The 25,869-nt window shown below is 36.4% G+C and overlaps 1 protein-coding gene across 1 annotated transcript; it reads right to left on the bottom strand.

Annotated features, from left to right (window-relative positions):
* Positions 1 to 4,417: 4,417 nt before the first annotated feature.
* LOC125468327 (pectinesterase-like) lies at positions 4,418 to 9,825 on the bottom strand. The gene is given in 4 exon segments (XM_048563967.1): positions 4,418 to 5,258; positions 8,394 to 8,829; positions 9,116 to 9,339; positions 9,342 to 9,825. Coding segments are annotated over 4 exon segments (1,755 nt in total). The 5' UTR covers positions 9,745 to 9,825; the 3' UTR covers positions 4,418 to 4,566.
* Positions 9,826 to 25,869: the final 16,044 nt, after the last annotated feature.

Genomic DNA, 25,869 nt, shown 5'->3' with positions numbered 1-25,869 from the left:
ATTGTACCTTTGAAAACAATCTCCAGCTACATGGGCCATTATTATACTGAAACCTACCTGTTCCTTTTCCTTTGTAGTTAGACCCCTTATATCCATTAGAATGAAATGAATTGCCATTAAAATTTCCAGAGCCATACTGAGAAGATGACCCTTGACCAAAATTATACCCATTGGAACTGGACCGTTCATTGTTTGTGTATCATTGGCTTGAGGAGCCTATATCCAAGTCTTGAGATTAAGATGAAATCTATTCAAGACTAAGAGCTTTTCCTTTTGTTGACTGATTACTGGCAACCATTGCAAACCTAAAATATATAGAAGATTCACAAGACTGTCCAATTATAGCTTCCTTAGCAAGAAGCTGTGATCTAAAATCTTTCAATGAAATCCTACTTTCTCTTGCTCGAACCACACATCGAAACGTATTGTAATCAGTCGATAACCCTTTAAGAGCAAGAATGATTATGTCTTCATCTTCAAATAAGACGCCTGCTGCAACAAGATGATCTCTTGCATCCTTAATTTTCTATAGATAAACCAATATGGAATCTGACTCTTTCTGAATGTTTTGCAGCTCTGTCTTCATTTGAAAGATTGTAGCTTTTGTGATCGTAGAGAATCGCTCTTTAAGACTTGTCCATATTGCATGAGAACTAGTACTGCTAAGAATGTAAGAAATCGCAGTTGATGAAAAAGTAGCTATAAGAAGTTGCATGAAAGCTCGATCATGCATCTTCCAGACTTGATAGGCATCTGTTTATACTCCTTCAAGATTTGCCTCATCAAGAAACCTTTGTGGACATTTCTTGAACCCATCAACAAAACCAAGAACGCCATGACTCTCTAGCAAAAGACTTATTTGAAAGCTCCATACAAGATAGTTGGAGTCATCCAATTTCATTGTAACAGAAGACGGTACAGTAGTGATGAGATTTGTAATGGGTGATTGTACAATTTGCAATTAAGTCACAGTGACCATTGTTCTAATAGCAAGAAAAATCTTCACTTTGGACTTTTATCAAACACGTAACGTGCACTATTTAATCGAACAAGTATCTTCAAGATTGGGAATTTGATGAACCCAAAAAATCACAAAGAATCAACAAATTAGAAGGTTGAGAAAAGAAATGTATGTTGTTGAGACTATGCGGAAGCATTTGAATCCACCCTCGGTGAGGATACCATGTAAAGATTGTAGAAAAGGTTTGAGCATAAAGAATTTAGAAGTGTTCGCAGCGAAGAAGAAGAAGAGAGAGAGAGAGAAAATTTAGACTTAGAGAGAGAAGACGTTTGTGATGTGATATAAACTAACACACAAATTAAACCTTCTTTTTGATAGTTGTAGTATGTGAAAGTAGGGATCATTCTAAGTTGGGGATTAGGAGGGCTGCTAATCTACACAAATTAAACTCTAAATCACTAAACTAGACTCGAAAACAGAAAACTAAACTTAAACAACTCAAAACAAACTCAAATAACACAAACTGGCTCAAATAACCCAAAACAAGCACTAAGGAGTGATTTAGACGAAAATGTAACTAAAAAGACTCAATATACTAATTAAGGGTTGTTTTGACAAATTTAACTAAAACTAAGTAAATTGCAGAAACAAATTAAATTTGGTACGAAATTGAGGTGAATTAAGGGGTGAAAGGTTAGCTAGAGGATCATTCTCCACACATGACACATATGTATACAAATCGATTTCCAGTTATTATTCCTATAAACCAAGAATGACAATGCCCCAAGTTAACCGTGAACTGCACAAATTAACTCTCAGATTTTCCTAATTTCATTGAATTGGACTCAGCGACGCAATCAAATTATTCTTATCAAGTTCCCTATATGAACTGCATAATAGAGATATATATCAAAGATCATTAAGTTCTATGAAAATCATAAGTATTGACAAGACATTTGTAATTATGAACTGCATGATACTCCTGCCATGGATTAACTTAACACAATCGTGACTAACAACCTCCACTACTTATAAATATAAGTTCATAACGATTAGGTGAAATTCTCTTATATTTTAGCATCAAATTCATGCATGCAAACTAAGTAGGCATCCTTAATCAACATACAATAATAAGTTATCGATCAAACAGATAAGTAAATCGCATTCATGTTTTACGAAACAATAACTGGAGGAAATCAATTCATATCACTTATATGTTCATGGCTTTGAATTCACCTCTAACTGAAAAGAAATTAGTTCCACATGTTCATCATAATTGAAAACCAAATTAATACAAACATTGGACTAAAACTAAGGATAGAATACACCTAGAAACACTCCAGCAATCGCAAAGGCTTTGGATTGCAGGTCACGGCACCAAGCTCTTCTTCTCCTTACTTCTTTGCTGTGACACAAAGTAAGATTTCTGATTTTCTCTCTAAGGCTCTCTAGTGTGTGGTGGTAGAATTATGCGGCACTAAGTGGTATTTATAGGGCTAGATGCAGCACAATTTCTGAAGGGAAAAGGATTGCACGACATAATTTGTAAAGAAGAAGGATAGCACAATCCTAGGAGGAAAGGGAATAGGATACACGGCAGATTTCTAGGCTTCTAGAAAGGTTGGTGCGACAGAGATTTAGGATTGAGGATAGGGCTTCTAGAACTTGATATTTAGGTGATTTAATGTGAAATTGAGTCCTCTTTGCAGCTGGAATTAAGGTAGGATAAGATTAGGTTAGGATAAGATAAGATAAGGTTGGATAAAGTTTGGATAAGATGAGGTAGTTTGGATAATGTTTCCTTCTTCTTAGCTGATTCCTTATCTTCCAAGTCTTGATTTAATTCTTCCAAATGTTAAGCACATTCCTAGCCTCTTTTGATCTTAAAAAATGTCCATCCACCTTGTTCCATGCATGTGTTACCCATTCCAAGCCCAAAACTGCTCAAAATTGCCTTTTCTTGCCAACTTTGCCATTTGGACCTACAAACACACGAAAATAGCTTAAAACACTCTAATAAATATAAACTAACTGAGTAAATGCAAGGAAATAGGCTAACAAAGTCGCATAAATATGCTCCTATCAGTTTGTTGTATTTCTTGACTGTTCAGCAACTGAATTACAAAGATTGTTATATAGTTTTTACAATGCTTTTCCCTTAAGCCAAAGACTAACTACCTTATAACAACCTATGTTATCTCTTGACAAGTGTCACTCAATCTAACCATTGATTCATCTTCTACATGTATATTGGTTTTCTTCACTTCACTATTCTTACAAAGCTTACTGCTAGCTTGTAGCTTCATCCACTTTCAATTGATCATCTTAGCTTCCGGAGGTATCGAAAGTTAGAGGGCTCTTCGTTGAACTCTAAGAGGAGAATCAATACTAAGTGCGGATACAATTTCTTGTTGGAGATTGGTGAAGGTGTGGAACAACGTTGAAGTCAGATTTCAACTGCATTCTAAAGGTACCAATTCGATCGTACACTTTTGTTGATATTGATTCTATACTTGCATGCATATGATCATCAATCTAAAGTTATTCTAAGAGAAGGTTTTAAAATGTTCAATTGGGTCTCATGTTTCCGATTGTATATAGCGTTATTGCATCAGTTTCCATCTTTGGAACGACATGCATGTGTTATCAAGATTTCAATAACGTTTGAAAATTTTAAAAGGCTCCTTTTACACAAAATGGTTTTCACCATTTACTATGTAATCTCTCTTATGCATACAGAGAAGGTACCTTGTACAGGGGAACAGACCGCACCACCCTCTAATCTTGCAATGAGTAGCCTAAAACAAACGTACTTCAAACTCACTTCACATGCCAAACGCACATAGCACAAGAGCCGCAAAACTACAATCTCAATTCTAAACAACAATTGCCGCTCTAAGATATGAGGTTAAGCATTAAGCTAATCGCTACAAAAGGCTCTACTCGGCATAACAATAAAGCACCACAACCATGAAAGTTCTTCACGACAGAGTGAAAGATTGACTACAAAGAAGAGATTAAAATGGTTAGAAGATAAGAGAATGATGAAAAAATAGAGAGAAAAAATCAAGAGGGATTGTTAACGATTCTACGGACAAAGGCAGAAGTTGATGACTATTTTCTTATTTGTTATAGCAGCTAGGTTTTATTTATCAACTTGTAGTCTTTATTATTGAAGGTTGTAAGGGATGTTTGAATTTGTGAAAACTTGTCATGTACTTATAATCATTGTTAGTTTGTTCATACGTTTCTTAAGTTAATGGTTTGACGGGTGAAACATGACATGAAATACAAAATTAATCAGTTGAATTTGGATTTATATATTAGGATATGGTAATCTATCGACTAGTTTTGATTTTAGGATAGTTTTGGCACATTGCCACAACTATGTGATTCAATAAATCCACACTAAGAATTTTCACCTTTGTACTACATTACTTTAATTTTTGGGCAGAAAACAATAGATGTTCTTATTGATTACCAACAGATGGTAGTTTTTAAGTGATACTACTACAATCCAGGCCGGACATCACATTCACCCAACACAAGCGAACTTATAGACTCACAAGAATACAGTACAACAAAGCATGCTTAAAATTTACATTTTATAGCCCAAGAGCAAATGGAAAACCAGTAGAACTCAACCAACTACCACCAGCAATGAATCTGCCGGGCGTATAGGCCTGAGCCTCAGTGGCACTTGTAATTACCTTAAACCCCTTCCACGTCACCCTTTTCGAAGTCCCAGCGCCTGCCCCAGTGTTAGCATACTCTCCATAAAACAAAGTGTTGAGGGCAAAAGTGCCAGACCACTCATGCCACCCAACAGGGTCAATGATATCCGTTATACTTGACTGCATGATCACAGTCCTTGAATACTCCTTCCATGGCCTCCCCAAAAATGTTTTAAAGCTGCCCTTTGAGGCTTGCAAGTCGGATGTAGCGCCGATTCTCGATTTTTGGATCACAATGCCGGTGTTTTGATTTGGGTCACTTCTGCCTTGTGCAGTGATCATGTTCTTCTGGCCGGAATTAGGTTTTCTTGCATGGATGTCACAGTTTTGTAACACGACAGCAGCATTGCCGAAGATGAAGTCAACTGTTCCGGCTACCAAGCAACCTTCGAAAAACTGGCGGTTCGAGTGCACATAGAGCGAGTCTTGGTACGCAAGAATGTCGCACCGGTAGAATGCTGAGAGATCAGACCCTACTCTTAGAGCAACAGCTTGATGCTTTGATGGACCTGCTGTGTTTTGGAACGTTATGTCTCGCGCTAGAAACTTCTCACCAACAGCAGCTGCAACCATAAATATTTACGTTTTTCATCAGATATTTGACATGTTACGTTAGTTCGCATATGCATGCATGAGAACGCAGGTGCAAGATCGACAATGCTTAAGTAGATTATTCTCAATCTCAACCAGTGTACGTAATTAATGGTTTGTTTCATCTGTGAACATAATATATCAACATGGGCAAGTGCAATCCAAGGCAATAACAAAAAAAATATTTGCTCTGATTACGATTTAAATGGCTGATGATTGTTTTGAAAAAGGGGGACAACAATCATCAATAGAACATAATGATTCTGCTGCTACGAACAAGCCAACGGGCAACGGCCAAACAAAAAACATGCATGGGGAGTACTGCCCAGGACCCGACTCTGGGTCTGCTATCCCAAAAGTGGTGTCTCATTCATGTCTCCTTCTTTATTTGTTTGACACGTGTACTACCACTTAACTCTAACGTAACTCTGTTAACATTTAATAAGTTAAAAACATAAATAATAAGAAAGTAAATTAAACCTAGCGTAGAGTCCCCTCGGTCCTTGAAAAACACAAAACAATTGACCCCAAATCATCATCTGACAAAAAATTCTAGGGCGTTTGCAGGAGGATTGATTTTTACCCCTAATCGAGCAATGGTAAAAATGGTGTGAGTCGTGTTCTTGTAAGTCAGAAGATTCAAGACTTGACCGTCGTGGACTTGAAACCTGGTACCGACGACGACAAGGCGGCGCATCGCGGCGATGGCAGTGGCGATTTCCCACTGCCACTACGATGCCGACGGCATTGGATTTCATGACAGATCTAGAAGATTTCAGAGAGATTGGTGTTTGAAAATTCCAGAGAGATTTGTCCCAAGCCTCTCGACTCTTCAACTAATATGATTAAAACAGCGATCTGAAGTAAGCCAAGTGAGAGAGGGGTTTTGGCTGTGGGCTGGCGACGAGTAAGGGAGGGGGAGGGGGTGGGCGTGGGCTGGAAACTGGGGAGTTGTTTCGGCTATTTTTTTTATTACTTTTTTTTTTTTCAATTTAGTAAAAGTTAATAAAGTTAAATTAGAATTAAATGGTATGACACGTGTCAAACAAATAAAAATGAGACAGGAAGGAGACACTATTTTCGGAACAGCAGACCAGGAGCCCAGGACCAGGACCCAAACATCATCCAAAGTACAGGAGTGCGCATATGTGTTTGCAACTTTGCATTGAAAGTATCAAAGAAGAGTAATGCTATTCATATCATATTTTTATATTATATTTATATACCATCTCAAGTAGTGTTTGATGTGGACAGTCACATCATTTGAAAAATTTGCAAAATCCAAGAAAATGAAGGAGAATTGTATACTACAATCATCATTTAATTAACTAGTTTTTCTTAATTATTAATTTATTAAATAATGAACTAAATTTAAAAATCTAATTAATTCAAATGATATGACTGTCAACATCAAATGTCACCTAAGATGGTATGAAAAATGTAATACAAAAACATAGTATGAATAACATTGCTTTTTTACATTAGTACAAAAATTAACATTAAACTATGAGATGTCAGAGAGACTCATTTAGTATTTCTCAAGATGATATAATATGGAGGAAAAATGGTACAATTTAATCTTAAGTAACAAAGTGGCATGTTTATTTATAAATTATAAGGAAAAGATTTGCAACGAGTGAAAAAAAAAAATAATAAGTGCGTATTTCATATCCAAACACTAAACCCTAAAATGATGTGTATTATCAAGGAAGAGGGATTGTTTATTCCATACTCAATATTTCATATCCTCATCCTTCATATCCTTGTTCATTTTAAGCAAACATGTCCTAATAGTTGAAACTTTTTTCATAATATTATTTAGACAAAGTTAATAACATATTATACATGCGTTACTTTATTTAGTGACATCTAATTTTCACTATTCAGATAAGATTGCTAACTGTACATCTGTACATGAAGACATATTTAGCAATCATCAAGACAGTTCAACTAACTTTATGCAAGTGCAAATGTCAAATTTAAATCTCCGTGAAATTAGTTCATTACTATAAGAAACATATTACCTATTTAAATTATAACTTAGCATACGTAACAAAAGTCGAGCAATTACTAAACTTATATGCATTTGTAAAATTATATATAATTAAATTAATTAGAATAGTATGCTCTCTTTAAAGTGGCGTATCGTTTAATCACTAGACTTATAAGATGTAGAAAGTGCAAATTTTAAAAGAGGCCCATATGGCATAATTTATGAAGGCGTATCCCACTCTGTCACCCACTCGGCTCACTCACTAGTCACTAGACTCACTACACTAACTGGCAATTGTGGGGATTAAAACTGTGGGGATCTTATAAATCTTCACATCTAAGTCATTTATTGTATATCAAGCGCTCAGAATTTATTTGAATTTTATTATTTAAAATCAAATATAAATAATACCTAATGAAAACTAACCGTACGATTTACAATGAAAGATTAAGATGTTAGGATTCCTAAGATCTCCGTAAAGAAGTTCAGGACAAAATTCTCATCCTATGGGTACATACATACATCGCTGCATGGAACCCACATTGTTATAGACAACACAACCGCCAGAAGGATACCGTAAATAACAATTATCCAAATATACATTGAACAAATCAAAACCATAAAATAAAAATAAAAACAGCAGAGAATGATGAACAAGGAAAGGGAACTTCTTCAAATCCCTTCTTTCTAATCCACCAAATCAGTGAATTCGTATCATTGAATTTAATTTCATGGCTAAAATTATTATAACTTTTAAAGTGGGCCCTTATTTGTAACCGTTTGATCAAATTTCAATGACACGAATTCATTGATTTGATGGATTAAAAGGAAGAGATTTGGAGAGGATCTCTATCCGATGAACAAGATTGAATTATTATTTTGTTTTATAAAAGCTAGAGACTTGGAAATTTAAAAAGAATAAAGAATTGGAGAGATTTTTCAGTGTGATTGTTACACGGAATGATATATTACATGTCGTTATATAAATGGTGAGATATGTGTGTTAAAAAATTAATAATTTAAAAAATAAAAATTTCACCATTTTCATAAAAACACGTGATGTACCATTCGTGTTCCTATCACAACTAAAAATTTCTCAAAGAATTGGACTTACCAACCGTGGCCGAGTTGAAAGTTGTGCTGCCATCGACCACATTTTTACTAGCAGTGATGATAGTGTTTTTTCTCCCATCTCCCATAAACATAATGTTGGTCTTTTTCTTCGGCACGTCCACATTTTCTCTATAAACCCCGGCCTTTATTCTAATCACGTATCTTTTACTACTCTTCTCAGGCGCGGCAGCCACCGCAGCTGACACCGTCTTGTAGTTCCCACTTCCGTCTGCCGCCACCACCACATTTGGTGTGACAGATGACGACTGCAGCAGTTGCCTGTCTGCCACCGACAGCCACTCCGGCCACCCATGCTCGTCCACCACATCCTCCTTCAGCTTTCGGTTCACATTCGTTTTCATCTCGTATGCAATGTCGGTATCGGTCATGTTCTTGATCATGGTCAGCGCATTACTGCACAATTTTTCTACGTGCACCTGAGTGACACACCAAATGTATTAAGTAACGGTGTTAGCAGAAATATCGGCCGTCTAAAAACACAGAAACATTGGCACAAAAATAGTAACCAAATATTGATGTCAGGTGAAATTAATTATGCGAAAAATAAAAGTGAAATGCATATTGACAGTCCAAAAATACATACAGTATACAAAAATTAACAAAATATCGAGAAGTCGAAAAGTACATAAACATAAAGATAGCGAAATGATTTTTGGACGACCATTTTTCGTCAACAAAGTATCGAGATTATGAGAAATTTACCTGACCGGCCAACAAAAATTTCCTAACTTTTTTATCAGCATCATCGTGCGAGAACCCATCAAGGCAAGTTTCTTGGTTGGTAATGGCGGAGCTGATCAAAGTTTTTAGGTCATCGGCATGCTGAGTCAAAGTCTTCTCATTAGGGTACTCATGGAGGTCCTCCACAGCATCGTGAAGCTCGTCGAGAGTTTCATCAATGTTCTCCAAACAGTCGTGAAGAGCGCCTTCTCACGCTTAGTGAGCTTATTCTTCCCGGACTTCAGCAGCTTCTCGACGGTGTAGAAGTTGTGCTGAACCGCCGTGGTCGTGATGTTCAATAACAATTCTATCACGTCCTTCTGGCTCGAAACCTTTTTGGAGGCTTCAGGATGAAGTGCAAGTGTGGAAAAGCACAGTTCAGGGTAGAGGGTGGAGCTGCATGAGGATTTGACTATGGCGTGGGAGGCCTCATTGGTTTCATCGTCGGAGTTGTTTTTGGAGGACTTGACTCCGTTGACAATGCCGACGACGGCGCCGACAAGTAGGATGGTTGCGAAAAGGGATATGAAAAGCTTCTTGTTTTTCTTGGTTGTGGATATTTGTTTGCCCGATTCGGACATTTTGGTCAAAAACTCTTTGATTTTGGCCATTCTAAAAATAGTCAATTGGAATAGGGAAAGAGAAAAAAATGGGTACAAAATTTAGAACATGGAGGAGGATAAGAGGGGAGTGATCGAGTTGGGTACGGAGGATGGGGTTATTTATACAATTAGTGAAGTGAAGTGTGGTAGCTTTGGTCTAGTATGTTCTTCTCTCTAATAAATTCACGATGTATTCGGAATAAATATTTGAATTATATCACATAAACTTATTTTTTATTAGCATATTGTATAGATAGCAACAAATAACAAGTGAAACAACATGTTATGTAACTTATGTTCTTAGATCCATATATAAAATCCGATCCATTTGCACAAAACACAGAACCTAATTACTTCTCTAATAATATTTTTATTTGCCAATTTTAAAAGAGGTTTCACCAGTACAACATGTTATGAAACAACATGTTATGTAACTTATGTTCTTAGATAGCAACAAATAACAAGTGAAACAACATGTTATGTAACTTATGTTCTTAGATCCATATATAAAATCCAATCCATTTGCACAAAACACTGAACCTAATTACTTCTACCAGTATAATCTAGTGGTATTTTCTTTTCACATGTAATTGAGATGTTTTAAGTTAGATTCTCGCCAAATACAAAGTTGAACCACATATTATGACAAGCCATTGTAAGGCTTAACCCACTCCCCATTTCTTAACGTATATAATATCGTTTGTTGAAAAAGAAAAAAAATTCAAAGTCGAACATGCCCTCGTTGATAAAGTATATTCAAAGAAATCACTATGCTGAATAAATTATATTTTCTCACATTAGGTATACATAATGTTACATTATTAAATTTGTTATGTCGGTGAAGACCATGGTCCTAATATATTTTGATCTTACCTTACCATCCTTAACTCGAAGCCAGGAATAATTCAAATAGCTTAACAATCAAGTTATGTGATTAGCTGGATGGCTATCAAGTCATTTTTATTTTTATTTTTGGTAAAATTAAACATTTTTAATTAGCATAATATTATTTTATTTAAACATTTTTATTTTATTTAATTAGCATAATATTCTTGCATGAATTATTGCCCCACGTGAATAAATGGCCATACCGGCGTCTTCGCAGAGGAATAATACTCAACTGACAGACAAGCATGGGTCCTCTGTTTCCCAAAAAGAAAAAGCAGGGTCCCCATTCGGACGATTTTTTAACATCTAACTTTTTGGATTAGAATTCGCTTTCATCTTTTTTCTATCACTTTTCATTCATTCTTCTTACATTATTTATTTTGTTTTTCTTTTTTTATAAAAAATTAATATAAAATGTTAACGTGGTTTAATCATTACTGTTCAAATAAAAAGGAAGATAAGGAAAGAAAAAAAAAAAAGAAAAGAACAGAGAATCCTTCTCCCAACTTTTTTCCTCTTTTATTGAAACATTTCATCTTTTATCCAGTCTCTTTTAATGAAACATTTCGTCTTCTATCCAGTACTAAGCCTTATCTTGACTGAGTTCTTCCCACTTCGTAGTTTTGTAACTTTTTTTTTCTTTGCCATTTTTTTGGCTTTTGAACGGTTAGCCTTAGGGCTGGTTCGGGTCAAGATCCCGAACCGAAACCCAAAATCCGAATCCCAAACTGACTCCTTTTGGGATGCAATTCTAAAACCTGAAACCGTACTAAAATCTTGGTGTTCCCGAATTTCGGGATTCCAGAAATTGTTTTGATTTTTCTGTTCCGAATCGGGAATGACTACAGTCCTAATTTAGAAGGTCGAATTAACGTAGATCCCAAATCCCAAATTTGCAAACAAACCCTAAAAATTCAGAGGGTCAACAATACAACGATCGAAGAAGCCCTCGATCAATATTCAAAAGCAGAAAGCCAAATACAAAGATATCAAGCAGTAATTAAAATAAGGGGATTTTCATTAATTCTAAATCTCCAAATTGAAAGTTCAAAACCTTCTCAAATTTAGAATCCAAATCAAAATCAAGGTACAATAATTTCATGAATTTGGACACCTTCATTATCATATCAGAGAAGCTTTGGTTTGGAGGTCGTTCGAGCTGGAACCATGGAAGCCTGGATCTAGAATATGGAGGAGTCATAGAGGTGTGGTGGTCGGTCGGACTTGTTGAGTCTGCTCACAGAGGGAGGAGGAGGAGAGTAGAGTGTAGAGACGATTCGAGAGATTAAAGAGAGTGTAAAGTTTGTTGACATAGCTGAGGAGGAGAGGAGAGAGTGCAGAGATATTTGAGAGGTTAGAGAAAGAGTGCAGGTCGTCTGAGTGAGAGAGGGAGTGTTGACACATTTGAGAGATTAGAGAGAGTAAGGTCTTTTATCCAACGATTACAATTTATTTTAATATATATATATATAATATATGATAAATAAATGTATAATATGTATACAAATCGGTTAGGGATTACCGAACATTTACCAACCAGGTCCCAATTCCTGTACCGAATCCATAGGATTTTTTTGGTATGGGTTACCGAACTTTTCAGGATTTTTTATTTCGGGATTTTTTTGGTTTTGAAGTTGGGAATTTTCGGTTTGGTTTGGGTAATTCGGGATTTTTTTCTAGCCCTAGTTAGCCTCTCTATGGGAGATAGTCTTACAAATTAGAGAGTTTTTCATGAAAAGAGTTTGGGTTAGGTTTAATTTAATAAAAAATCATGTTATAACTTTATTTAATAAAAAAACTTAAATTTTAATGAAAAACCCTTGACTTTTTAATAAAGAGGACAGAAAAACTTAAATTTTAATGAAAATAACAAAATTTTAATATTAAAAAAAAAAAAAATTTGACACAGCACGCATCCATCACAGACACTATTTATGAAACAGTACTACACTATATATGAAATTGAACACTATTTATGAAATTGAATACTATTTATGAAATTGAACACTATACTATTTATGAAACTAAACGTAACTACGCTATTTATTGTTCAGTTTCATAAGTAGTGCATAGTTCTTGGTTCACTTTTGTAAATAATGTTTAGTTATTGGGTCTTGTTTCATAAATAATGTCTCATTCTTGATCCAGTTTCATAAATAGTGTCTCATTCTTGATCCAGTTTCATAAATAGTGTCTAGTTCTTGGTCCACTTTCATATATAATTTATAGTTCTTGGTCATGTTTCATAAATAGTATCTAGTTTTTTATCCAGTTTCATAAATTGTGTATAGTAATTGATACAGTTTCATAAATAATGTCTCTTTCTTGGTCCAGTTTTATAAATAGTATCTTTTTCTTGATCCAATGTTTTACATTAAACTCTTTCAATTTTTTATATTTTCTAATCAAACAAAGAACCAATTAGAACTGGAGGTAATTGAAAATTCATATGGTTCACAACTCAAAGTTTTTTTTGGAGTTCCTTATGTTATGTTAATGAACTCCCCAAGTTCTCCCTAAGAATGCTTTTTTATTTTCTTCCAAAAAAAAAAAAACCCTTCTGCAAGGTTTTTTTTTTTTTTTTTATGAATCCCCCTTCTCCTGCCATCAATCACTCACTCCACATAAATATATTTTTTTTTTAAAAAAAAAAAGTTGCGGCATACATTTTAAATGGATAAAAAAACTCCATAGAAGCAAATACATAAGCTGGGAAAAAGCACCAGCACACCAAACCAAACAAAATCTGGGAAAAAACGCTATGCAATTGCACGCACGTAATTAGGATTTTTTTTTTGTTTTTTTATTCTTATCATTAAATAAAGTTATAGGATGATTTTTTGTTAAAATTTAAAGTTTTGAAGATATTTTCATTAGTTTTCCTTACAAATTAAGTGAATGTGGCCACACTACGAAAGGGTATGAAAACTAGACATTTTTACACTACACGAAAATAACATATTTTAGGTCAAGACGATAATTAAATGGGTCGTTATTGAGTGGCCCATTAATAATGTCCTTAACGGGTTTGTGCATAGGTAACCTGTGGGTAACCTATTTCAACCCGTTAAGCAAAAAAATATTTTGTGATTTTAAAGTTAAACTACTAAAAAAACTTACTATAAAATACAACCGTCATAGTGTATATATTGTATATTAAATACGTATTATTGTACTAATATTCTATATAAGTTAAAAATTTGTTTTTATTATGAAAGTTTCTTACTATTATTATTGACAATAAATTTTACTTGACTTGTTGTTCAAAATTCAAATCAACTAGTATTGTATTAGTATAACAAAAAAAAAAAAAAAAAAACTGACTTTCAATTTTGTAGTTAAGACCTAACAAATTGTTTTACTCTCATGCTCAAATGATTTATCCTCTTAAAAGTGAGATTAAAATATTATAAAACACATTAAAAATATAAATATAAAAGTAATTTACAAATACCAAACACATTAAAAAAATTACAATAATCAATTGTGAAAAATGTGAAAAAAAATATGCCAACGCTTGTGATCACGTCCTCTACGTTTTGAGATAATATATCATTGTTTAACCTTTTATAACCCTACAAACCCTCGTGAGTAGTATTTTAGGAAGTTCAAAATAAATAAAAATTCATAATAATTAATGTACCAGTGTATAAAAATGTGAAAGAATATATAAATGCTTGTGATTGCATCCTCCACGCATAAACGATAGTTACATCATTTAGATTTTTAAAACCCTCCAAACCCTCATTAATTGTGTTTTTTTTTATTTGTGTGTAAAATTAATAATAATTATAGTAGAAGTGTGAAAAATGTAAAAAAAAATATGCAATCACTCATAACGACAAGTTTTACAGCTTTCGTGAAGGGGTCAACTCCGAAATCCGACACCATAATCCATAAACCTTAGATTTGTATTTAACCGTCGATTGTCGTTTACGCTTTATTCTTCTACCGAATTTCAGTTTTTAGATTTTCTTTTTAAAACGTGATCTTTTAGTGTATGTAGAAAAAACAAGAGGTTTTGACCATTGATATCATGTTCAAATATTTACAATTAACTAAAATATGAGTCGATGTTATATAATTCCTAGAGATTTTATAAACTTCGAGCAATATTTTCATTAACGATAAACCTTTGAACGCAATATCAACGGTCTAAATCGTTCTTCTTCTTGGATCCCCTAAAAGATCTTTTTTTTTTTTTTTAGGTCAAAAGATAGACTTTATTTATAATCTAATCGAAATGTTTATATCCATGGCAAGAATGTTAAATAAAAACTCAGGGCATCTAGAAAACAAGATCAGTGAAAAGAATGGAGAATAAATGTAAACAACAATCAACAGTTAAATTTTGATCTGTAGTTTATGTCATTATAGTGGCGAATTTCAAAGTTGAGCCCTTCACAAAAGTTGTATAGCTTGTCATTACCAGCTTTCATATATATATATATATATATATATATATATATTATTTTTTTTTCCACACTTCTACATTCATTAATATTTATGTGATATTTGTGAGACAAATGTGTTTTTATGTTTTGAAGTAATATTTATAAGACAATATGGTATGTATATACTAGTTTGCTATTATGTTTTTCATTTAATTATTTATTGTTTTAAAATATATTTTTCTTAGCTTAATCGGACAAACGTTATTCGTGGTGATAAGGTAATCAGATAATAGCCCTCGTGGTTAAAAAAAAAAAAAAAATTAGGATTTAAACCCTTGTGGTGTAGTCTGTTAGCAAATTTAGTTCAAAAATGTTTTTTTTCGTTAAATGTTTGTTAATGCAATTTTTACATTAAATATTCATTAATGCAAGGGTAAAAATGTACTTTGATGTATGCATCTTCTTCTTCCTGTTTGTCTTTTATGACAAGGTAATCCTATATGGTTTACCAGATGTTCATCACGCTCCTATGGAACCACTGGAGAGTTGGGGATCTCGCCGCCTCCAATGGCCGCACTGCCACCACCACTAGGAAACTGCATTTTGTCCGTTAAAACCACATTCATCGCCGACATTGTGATCAGAATCTATTTTACCAAACTCACTACTAAAACTTCCAAAGCATGCCTCAGTACCTTCCAGATCCAATAAATCAAACCTACGGCTATATCCCAAATCCCACAAAATTCAATTAGACCCCACCAATTAAACCCCTAATCTAGCAGGAATCAGCTTAAAGACCACAACTTTTTTAGACTTTACCACATTTAGAATACTAAACCCAGAAATTAATTTCTTAAGAACAATGCAAAACCTGAGACGAGTTCCCCTTAAATAATTTAAATAACGCACCGATCCAACGAAACAGCTGGGTTCAGGCCAATTGAGGTGAAAAAACCTAGTTGGGTGATGAACTAGTCAGATTTGGGAAATGGGGTTTGTGAGAATTGAAAGCAGAATCAAAAGGGTGTCGTCGTCTCTGCGTGTATATTCATTTGGGGCTGACGAGTGAGCCCTCAGTGACGGAGTCCTTAAGTACAGTTTTACCTTTGCATTACCAGATATTTAATGGAAAATTATTTTGGACTAAATTTGTTAATTGACTACACCAGGAGGGGTATTAGGCTTATTTTCTTTAACGGGTAACAGTCAAGTCATATTACCCCTTAATATTAACAGGCCAAATTTGGGTCAGGTCATATTACTCGTTCATTTTAACTGGTGTTACATGATACGATCCTTTAAGATATCGAGTATAACACAATAACAATATGAATACGGGAAACACAACACAAACGTCAAGTCTAATGAAAAACTCAAGCCATTTTGTTTGAGATCATTTGATAACTATTTCATTTTTTATTTTCTTTAAAAATTAAAAACTGAAAAACTTATTTGACAACTACTTTCAGTTTTCATTTTTATATTGAAAACTACTTTCTTGAGTTTCAAAATTTGACCTTGAGTTTCATTCTTTGGTTTTCAACAAAATTTCAGTTTTTTGTTTTAAAAAACATGTAAAAAACAAAAAAAAACAAAAAACTAGGGCCTGTGTCATGCCCTGAAAAATTTAAATATATGAATTGAAATATTCAAAATTATGAATATGTGAAAAGAATCGAGAATTTATATTAATTCACCTAAGTTTAGTTTTAAATTAAGCTAGTTATGAAGTTTGAAATTTAGGAATTAATTATTTAAATCCGTAGACCTTTTGAGGTCACAATTTATAATTTTGAGTAGAGCTCAATCTCATGAACACGTAGGCGAAAACCGTTCATGAAACGAAGTTTTAACGAAAGAGTTATTAATGTATAAAATCAAGGCTATTTTGGTAATTTTATTTCCATTTAGAAGGCTTTAGAAATCTAGAGCCATGAATTGTGCAATGGGAGCATGTAATGCCGAAGTTTTGATGCGGCAAAAAACAAAGCTAAGCAAAGTTTCTCGACGGGTGAATAATTGATCTCTAGCGAATTTAGATTTCGGCTGAGATAAAAGATAGCTTGTTCACGCCCAACATCGTTATCTTGTGCGAGGAGGCAACCGATGGACTCGTCGGCTGCCGAAATGTATAGTTTGAGAGGCCTACCGCAACAAGGTGGTACTAGCACTGGTGGCATGGTAAAAGAGACCTTGATTTTTGTGAAAGCCACTTGATGTTCTTCGTGCCATTCAAACTTATTATCAAAACGTGTAACTATGGTCATTTTCGTCAACTTCATTAGAATTTTATCAAAATGAGTTATGTTGGAAGGACCATTGCTATAATTGAATTAAAATTGAGGGACCCGATTCCACCGTAGCACGATATTGTCCGCTTTGGGTCTCGACCATGCCCTCACGGTTTTGTTTCTGGGAACTCACACGAGAACTTCCCCGTGGGTCACCCATCATGGGATTGCTTTCACATGCTACTCGCTTAACATGCCATGACATGCCAAGCCTCGCAAAATGTTGATCGTGGCATGCCAATGACATTCCAAGCCTCGCAAAATGTCGACGTGTGTGACTGGGAGGAGAAATGAGAGAAAGAGACATGGGGGATCGGGAGTCTAACCCGTGACACCTAATTGTACAAGCTGGCGATTCCTCGCCGTTTTTCGTCAAAATTTTCGACGAATTGGACCTAGAAACCGCTCCCAATCATCATCTTGGCCCTATCTCTTCCAGTTCCACCAAAAATTTGAGGGAATTTGATGGTATTTTGGTACAAAAATCCTAATGGGTGCCGTAGGAGACTTTGCCCAAAATCCATAAATTGTGAAATGATTTCATACAATTTCCTCCACTAAAACCCTCCCCTAGATGTCAAAAACAAAACCCAAACAACTAGAGGGGCGGCGGAACACCTGAGATGAAGGATCGAAGTCACCCATTTATAGGGTTTCCGACTGGTTCGAGGCAAATTGGAGCCTTTCCAGGTCAAAGTGGACTTGGCCACAGGTATAAAGTTTGCTCTACTCTTTGAGATCTTCATTTCTGTAATTTTTGAGAGTTTTTAAAAATAATTGAATTTTTCGGCGAGTTAGACGGCCGATCGACACTTATGGCGGTGCGTGGCTAAGATGATGATATTGCTATTTTTAAGCTAATTACAATGTTCTGAGTCTAGATTTATAATATGTTTGATGTGGATCAATTATTTGGACTTAATTTATGAAGTGTTAGTTACTTTAAAATGTGAAGAATATGAAATAGGTTTTGGAATGTGAACTACAAATAGCTTGATCCTTGTTTAGGGTACGTAGGCAGTCTAACAAGACGTTAGATGCAACCATAAAATAAGTGAGATTAAATACTTCGAGAATAAATTGAATAGAATGGGATTTGATCTATAAAGGAAGGTGGTGACAAAGTGTGAAAAGAAATAGTGCATTTGATATAGAAATTGTAATTATGGACCATGGATGGAAACAAGGCCTATAAATAAAGAAACACATTTAGGGGTAGCTAATTAATCAAGGTAAATCTTTTGTCCTTTGAGTTTTATCCTTGTGCTTTGATAACTAAATGTTGGTTATAAATTTATTGTGAGGGTTCATGAAATTAAAGTGATTTATTGGGATTAGTGGTAAGTTAACTAAACAAGAGTTTAGTTTGGGCCTATCACCAATATATTTATTTTCCGAAATAAAACAAATATTTCAGGGCCGGGTCGTTATAGCCTGTTTAATAACCATTTCATTTTCAGTTTTCAGATTTTGGTTCTCCAATTTTCACTTTTTTGAAAATTGAAAATTGAAATGTTGTTTTGTAACTTTTTTTGGTTTTCAAAACTAAAAACTTACTTAAGTTTTCAAAATAGGACTTTGAGTTTTCACTTCTTAGTCTTCATATTTATTTTTATGAAAACTGAAAGTAGTTACCAAATAAGATTTTAGTTTTCAAAAAGTTGAAAAACAAAAAACTGGAAACAAAATGGTTATTAAATCACCTCTTAAATTTTCAAAATTTAGCCTTGAGAAATTTTTCTAAAAATTGAAAGTAGTTAGCAAACAAGATTTTAATTTTAAAAAAGTGAAATTGAAAACCAAAAACAAAAAACTAAAAACAAAATCTCAAACGACATCTTAGTTTTACAGAAATAAGAAAAAAATGATTTTTGTAACGTGACCCAAAGACCTACAAATGCTCAAGTTAGAAGATGCGACTATGAGATGGAGGCTCATTGTCACACCGAACCTGGGATGTCCACTAGGACTCCGAATTGAGCTGTGCTGACCGACACTTGGAGGGTGATGAAACCACAAAGTGTAGTGATGTGGAAGATGTGAATAAATTTAAACCTAAAAGTGCCTAAATACAAGAGTGCGCGGTGAGTGGATATGAACCTATTTCACACATGATGACAGAGCATAAGTACGGTATAGCAAAATAGGGTGAGAATTATACCATCGATGGTAATCATCTACACCAAAATTTACTAATAATCCACGTCGGTACGAAAACTCTGCCACTAGAACTTGGAAGGGTGAAAAACAAGGGTGAGTGGGCCTAAAAATAAAAACCTTTTGAAAGCATTATAACCCTTTGCTGTAAAATCCGTATAGTTTCCATAAAATAATACTACATAGGTATGAAAAATGAATGCACAGGTGCAAGTAAAAACAGAAGCATGCCATGCCATAATATCTCAGCAATAATAAATGTAAGCCAGGTATGAGATCAGTCTAAACTAACATGCCAGTCGGAGTCACTGAGTCGGAGTCACTTAGTGTGACCAGTACGACAGGCTGGGTGTCAGTATGTACGTTCTAGTGCTACTGATCACATAAAAGCTAGCGCTATGTGCGGGTCACGTATGAGTTGGAGTCACCTAATGCAACTTGTACAACAAGCTAGCACCTAACTTGGATTCAAGACAAGCGTGCGGTGCAGGAGGTGAACAACCACGTAAAGGTTGTGCCCTGGCCTGGGGCGGGGGCACTAACACCTGGGTGCAGCAATGATGAGCTCTAAATGAATGTATGCATGCTCATATAATTCAACCATTTCAATCACATAATAACTCACTTGAACTTACTTGCGCCTCGTAGGATCATTTGACATAACCACAAATCTCATCACAATGCAATATTTAAATATAACACATTTAAATCATGGCATGCTAGGCATAATCAATTTAAAATATTTCTGGAAAACCACAAGGTGTACACACATACACATACACACACACACACACTATAAAAAGGAAAAAGACCCACTAACTTGAGATCCACGCTACAACTCCTTAGCACGAATATCAAGGCGTCACGAACGATCGTCACCTAGAACAAATATTAATTTACAACTTAGAATTCTTATCGATAGAACACGTAACTTACGTAAAACACATCCCCAAGAACGTTCTAGAATGATTTGAAACCCCTTGACCAAAAGTCAATTGTCAATCAAAGGTCAATGATAGGGTCCACAACCCTATGTAACTCGATCCGAAAGATCCGCATTTCAAACTTCCAATCCGTAACTTCCAAAGATCTACATTATGCTTCTAAAACATCATACTAAAGTTCATTACGATCCAACGGTTGGATCTTCGCCAATTGCAAATTCCAGTGGCGGTCAACGTTTTATTTTATGAACTAACAAATCCGATTCGGGAAGATCCATACGTTGGATTCCCAATCCGTAAGTTCCTATGATCCTCATAAATTATGTACTATAACGTACTAAAGTGTGGTGACAATCCAACTGGTCGGATCATCGATTACTATAATAATCAAGTAGCGGACCTTAATGGAACTAGGCTCAAACGGCTAAAATTCATCAATCAGACTTCACATACAGAATTAGAGACTCAAATTTAGCCTAGAAAAGTTAGGGGATGCCTCACCCACATGCCGCTGTACGCGGCGGTTGGCCACCTCTGACTCACCAGAAAAATCAACTATGTCTAAAAATCCTCAAACTTCATAGAAATGAAGATCTCAATAAGTAGAGCAAGTTTTATACTTGTGGCTAAGTTCAATTAGCCTGGAAATGCCCCAAATCGTCCTCGAACCATTGGAAACCCCATAAAGGTGTACTTCGATTCGACTTCTCTGGTGTTCCAATGCCCCTATCACTGGTTGGGTCTTGTTCTGGGGTCTAAGAAGAGTTGATTAAAGTGATGGTGGGTGGTGAAACTCGTCGGAACGGCGGAATCGCCGTCGAGAACCTTCGGGTTCTCCAATGAAGTTCTACTCGGTTTAGGCCTTAAAAACCCTTGATTTTTGGTGGAAATGTTAGATGAGAGGTTATGGAAGAGGTTGCAAGTCATGGATGGGTGTAGTTGGCCTGAAAAAATGGTGGAGATTGGTTGGAAACAACCCAGGTCACCGGCGGGTTGTAGTGTGCACGGGTTGACAAATAGGGAAGGATGTTTTTCTTTCTCTCTCTCTTCTCTGATTGGTTGCTTCTATTCTCCCCTTTTTCGGATTGGTCCTTACCCTTTAATCTAATTGGTCAGTCTTCCCACAGGGTGGGAGTTTAACACTTTATAATCTAAAATATAAATAACCAATTTCTAACATTTGTAACTATACCGTTATAGTCCAGAATTGCAAACGGCTTTCGTCTATATGTTCGTACCAACAAGTACTACACAAATGCTGCTAAAGGAATAAGTCATAAGTTTCTCTAGACGATACTTCACGGAAGTCAAAGTCCGTGCCTCTAGGGGCATTTTCATCAATTCCCTCGATTAAAATAAATAAAAACGTAAATTTAGAACTGGTTGTCACACTCATAGAAAAAGGGGAAGAGAAAGATCTAGGTAGACTTGGAAATAAACTTTAAGAAAATATATGGAGTACTAGGGGTGGGTTAAAAAAATAAAAAAAAATCGAATCGAAACTGAAAAAACAGAACCAAAAAATGGAAACCAAAATGAGTGAAAGAACCGAACCGAAGTTGAATGGTTCGATTTCGGTTTCTAGGATTCAAAAACCGAACCAATCTAAATTGAACCGAATTTCATACCCACGTAAAATGACGTCATTTTATTCCTTTAAGTGTTAACCGTCATATCCTGTGTATTGAGATTGTTAGTGCTCTCTACTATTTTTGTGGAGCCAAAAATAATCAAGAGGTGACATGTGGATTTTTGGGCAAAAAGGACAAAATTACCCTTGAGAAGCACTGGAATTCCTACACGCGAGTAGTGGACAAACGTCCCACAATCAAGTCAAAAGTACCCAAAATAGGTAACAAATTCAAAGTTATTTCATCCATCCTCATCCTATATTTTACACAAGGTAATTATTTCATAACCTTCAAAACATTCCATAGAAATTGAGTTAATTGGTTAATTAATGGATTTATTCATAATTAATCCATTAATTACCAATTAAATCACCTATTTCACACAAAAATACCCCAAAGGGCCGGCCATCTTTTCTCAAGAGGAGGATCGGCCATGCACTATATATTCAACCTCATTTCCTCTAAAAACCTAAGTCCACACTTTTGCAAAACTCCAAAAACTCTCTAAACACTTTTCTCTTCAAATTCTAACTTTGGCATCAGAGGTTCTTTGGCCAAAGCACCCCCCCCCCAAAAAAAAATCATGGGTGCGTGAAGCTTTTGACCTTGAACTAAGGTGTTATTTGTTTTGTAGCAATTTTGTCTAGGAAGAAGAAGGCGGAAATTTGCATCCACAAATTGGTGCTTTCACTGAGAGTTGAAGTACACACACTCGTAAAAGACTCTCACATAAAAGGTTTTCTCTATTTTTTTTTTCTTGTCCATTTGTACATTTTTCATACGTTCTTATTATTAGAATTTGTTATTTGCAAAGATTCTTTGATAAAACAGTAAAAGAGAAATACAATGGCTAGAAATTTAGAAAATTCAATATTCAAGAAATGGGACTGCAGTGATCCACGAGGCTAAATGTGATCATAGGTGGAGTGACACCATCGCTACGGAGCTCCACCATGGCAACCACCATGGTGGCCACCACAGCGACCACTCGTGGCGAGGTCTATGGCACCACCACCACGGCCCGAGCTGTGCCATCTAAGCAAGCCCAAGCTTTGCCATCTAAGACCCACGACACCAAAACAATATCCTAAACCATGTCACTCTAAGCCCAACACGTTGCTAAGCTGAGCCCTAGCCTTGCACCCACGTTCGCCACACGCCGAGTAGCCCATTCCCGTGGCCTAGCCTGCTATCGTGATCCAGCCTAATCTAGTCAAGCAGCTTGCTCTCGTGGCCTAGCCTACTCCCGTCGAGTAGCCTTCTTTCGTGGCTCAGCCTGCTTCCACCAAGCAGTCCACTCCCGTGGCCCAACCTGCTCATGTGGCCCAGCTTGCTCCCGTGGCTCAACCTACTTTTGGAGCCTTATATATTCCCATGGTCTTCCAAGGAGCCCAAATCAATCCAAGATTAGTTTAACCGTCATGGCTCCAAATTTTTGGACCGACAATAGAATTGCGAACATTTTCACCACATTTTTCTACGGATTTGATATTTCCTAACTCAAATCTCGCGCCCGGAGTACTACCACACTTCCATTGCTCAAGGAGACGCATTCCTTCCAACCTATTCTAACCAAAATGAAGAACAACACTTGTCTCGACAAGTCATAGAGTTGACGAGCGCCCTCGCATAGCAGACGACCTTGGTGAACCAGCTCTTACAGCGCACCGAGATGAAATGTGCCTCAGACGAGGTGTCCCAAAGTGGGACAAGGGCAGACAAAGAATCTCTTCAATAGCGTCCCGGTAAGCAGCCACTCGACCAGCCACAAACCAAGCATTTGGGCAGTGTACACTACCGATTGGGCCCCCGAGATAAGGTATACTCCCATTTCCCATTTTAGCACGCAGAGGAGTGTGCACTCTTGACTAGGCCCATATACGAGTGTACATTCACGATTGGGGTCACATTCCAATAGTCAACATGAGTAACCTTACAGCGAAATGTTCATTAGCGGCTAAGCCCGTAAGAAGCAACATTCACCTTACATTGGAGTAGGCAGCAAGACAGACGGAGAGAAGCAGTCACTCAATCAGGCTCAAGCTCAACTGGCAGCCTGTGAAAAACTCGTTCGCCTGCTAGAAACGCACTAGATGCACCGCATCCGCAGCATAGACGAGCCAAATACATGGAAGAATAGCCTAGACCAGCAAGTCACGGTTAGGGGCAGCTGAGAGCTCCGCTACCTCAACTGAGGCAAATTCAGGAAGAAGTAGAGAGACTCTTGACTAAGTGATTGCGTAATTTTCAATGCAACGAGGTCACCGATAAGGCACTACGATTGAACATGACCAACATAAACAGGTCACCTTTCACGGACTAGATCGAGCAAGCAAAACCACGCGAGTTCAACATGCCACATTTCACATCTTTCAAAGGGGATGAAGACCTGTAGAAACATTTAAAACACTACCAAAGCGTAATGATCCTCTATCGAAACAACAACGATCTCATGTGCAAGATATTCGCCACCACTCTACAAGGTGTGGCGTAAGATTGGTTCTACACCCTGCCGCCACAATCTATCAGGAGTTTCACCAAAGAACATTCATCCTATCGCTCGATCAAAAAGAAGTCTGACCATTTATTCAATGTCAAGAAGAACCCAAAAGAGTCACTTTGTGACTATGTGAAAAGGTTTAAAGCAGAGAAGGCAATGATAGTCGGATGCAACGACTTGATAGCTAAAAAAGCCTTCCAAAACGGACTTCTAGCAGACCACCCGATATTCAGAAAATTGATCATAAAAGAAGATCTAACTATGGCAGACTCTTTCGTCCTGGCAGAGAAATATGCACTTTGGGACGAGGCTTGCCAATGCACATTCATGGACTTTAAGAAGTACCCGACATCACCTTCATACTATCCAAACCGGAAGCAGTGGAGGACTTATTCAAATGTTTGACGATATCTGAAGCAGCAATAAGCTCTACCATCTTATGAAAAGAGCTGAGGGCCCAATTCCCTGTATTCCACAGTTTAAAAGCTCTCCTCGATGCTACCAGAAATTCAAAAGCTAACTTTGGCGATAGTTGTTGCAACTTGGAAGCTCAAGTTTTACTTTCAAACACACGCAGTCATCCTCATGATGCATTATTTCGCCCAATCTAGATGCAGTGACAATAAAGGCATAGACCCTAGCTGATGCAAAGTTTTTTGATGAACGCAACAACTCAGCCCAAAAGACACATCAAGGACAAATGAATACTGGAAGGACACACTTAGAAGCAAGTTTTGTCCTTGTCACCCCAAAAGATTCTACATAGGAGCAACATGTACCAACAGTAACATGGCCCCAGCTCCACGACTTTCTACCATGCATTCACAACACAACAGAGAAGTCCAAAAACGCTCCGAAGGTAGCTGAGCACGCCCTAGCCGTGCTTGCTCTACCCGATGGAGACTTCTAGCATTTGCATGTTGATGGCTCATCCAACTACAATGGTTCGGGAGTAGATGTAGTCCTTATCACCCTAGACGATTCAATACTCGAACAGGCGATCACTCTAGGCTTCAAAGTACCCAACAACGAAACAGAGTACAAGACCTTACTAGCATGCCTCCGAATGGCAAAAGACTTAACAGCAGACAACGCTCACGTGGATGCACTAACTGGCCTAGGCTCTACCTTCAACCACTAACTCAAACGTTCTATCCCTAAGGAATATCTAGACCAACCAAGCATAGAGGTGAAGCTAGCAGTCAAGGTGTCATAGGTTAGTACAACTCCAAACTGGCAAGATTCCATTGTAGACTACCTGGTCAATAGCACATTCCCCATGGAAAGATTAGAGTCTAGGAAGCTCCAAATCAAGGCAACACACTA

This window comes from the organism of the source record quoted next, unplaced genomic scaffold (genome assembly GCF_019419815.1).
Source record: "Pyrus x bretschneideri cultivar Hongxiangsu unplaced genomic scaffold, Pyrus_bretschneideri_v1 Contig37, whole genome shotgun sequence".
NCBI lineage: Eukaryota > Viridiplantae > Streptophyta > Magnoliopsida > Rosales > Rosaceae > Pyrus > Pyrus x bretschneideri.
This window is presented reverse-complemented; position numbering and strand designations above follow the sequence as displayed.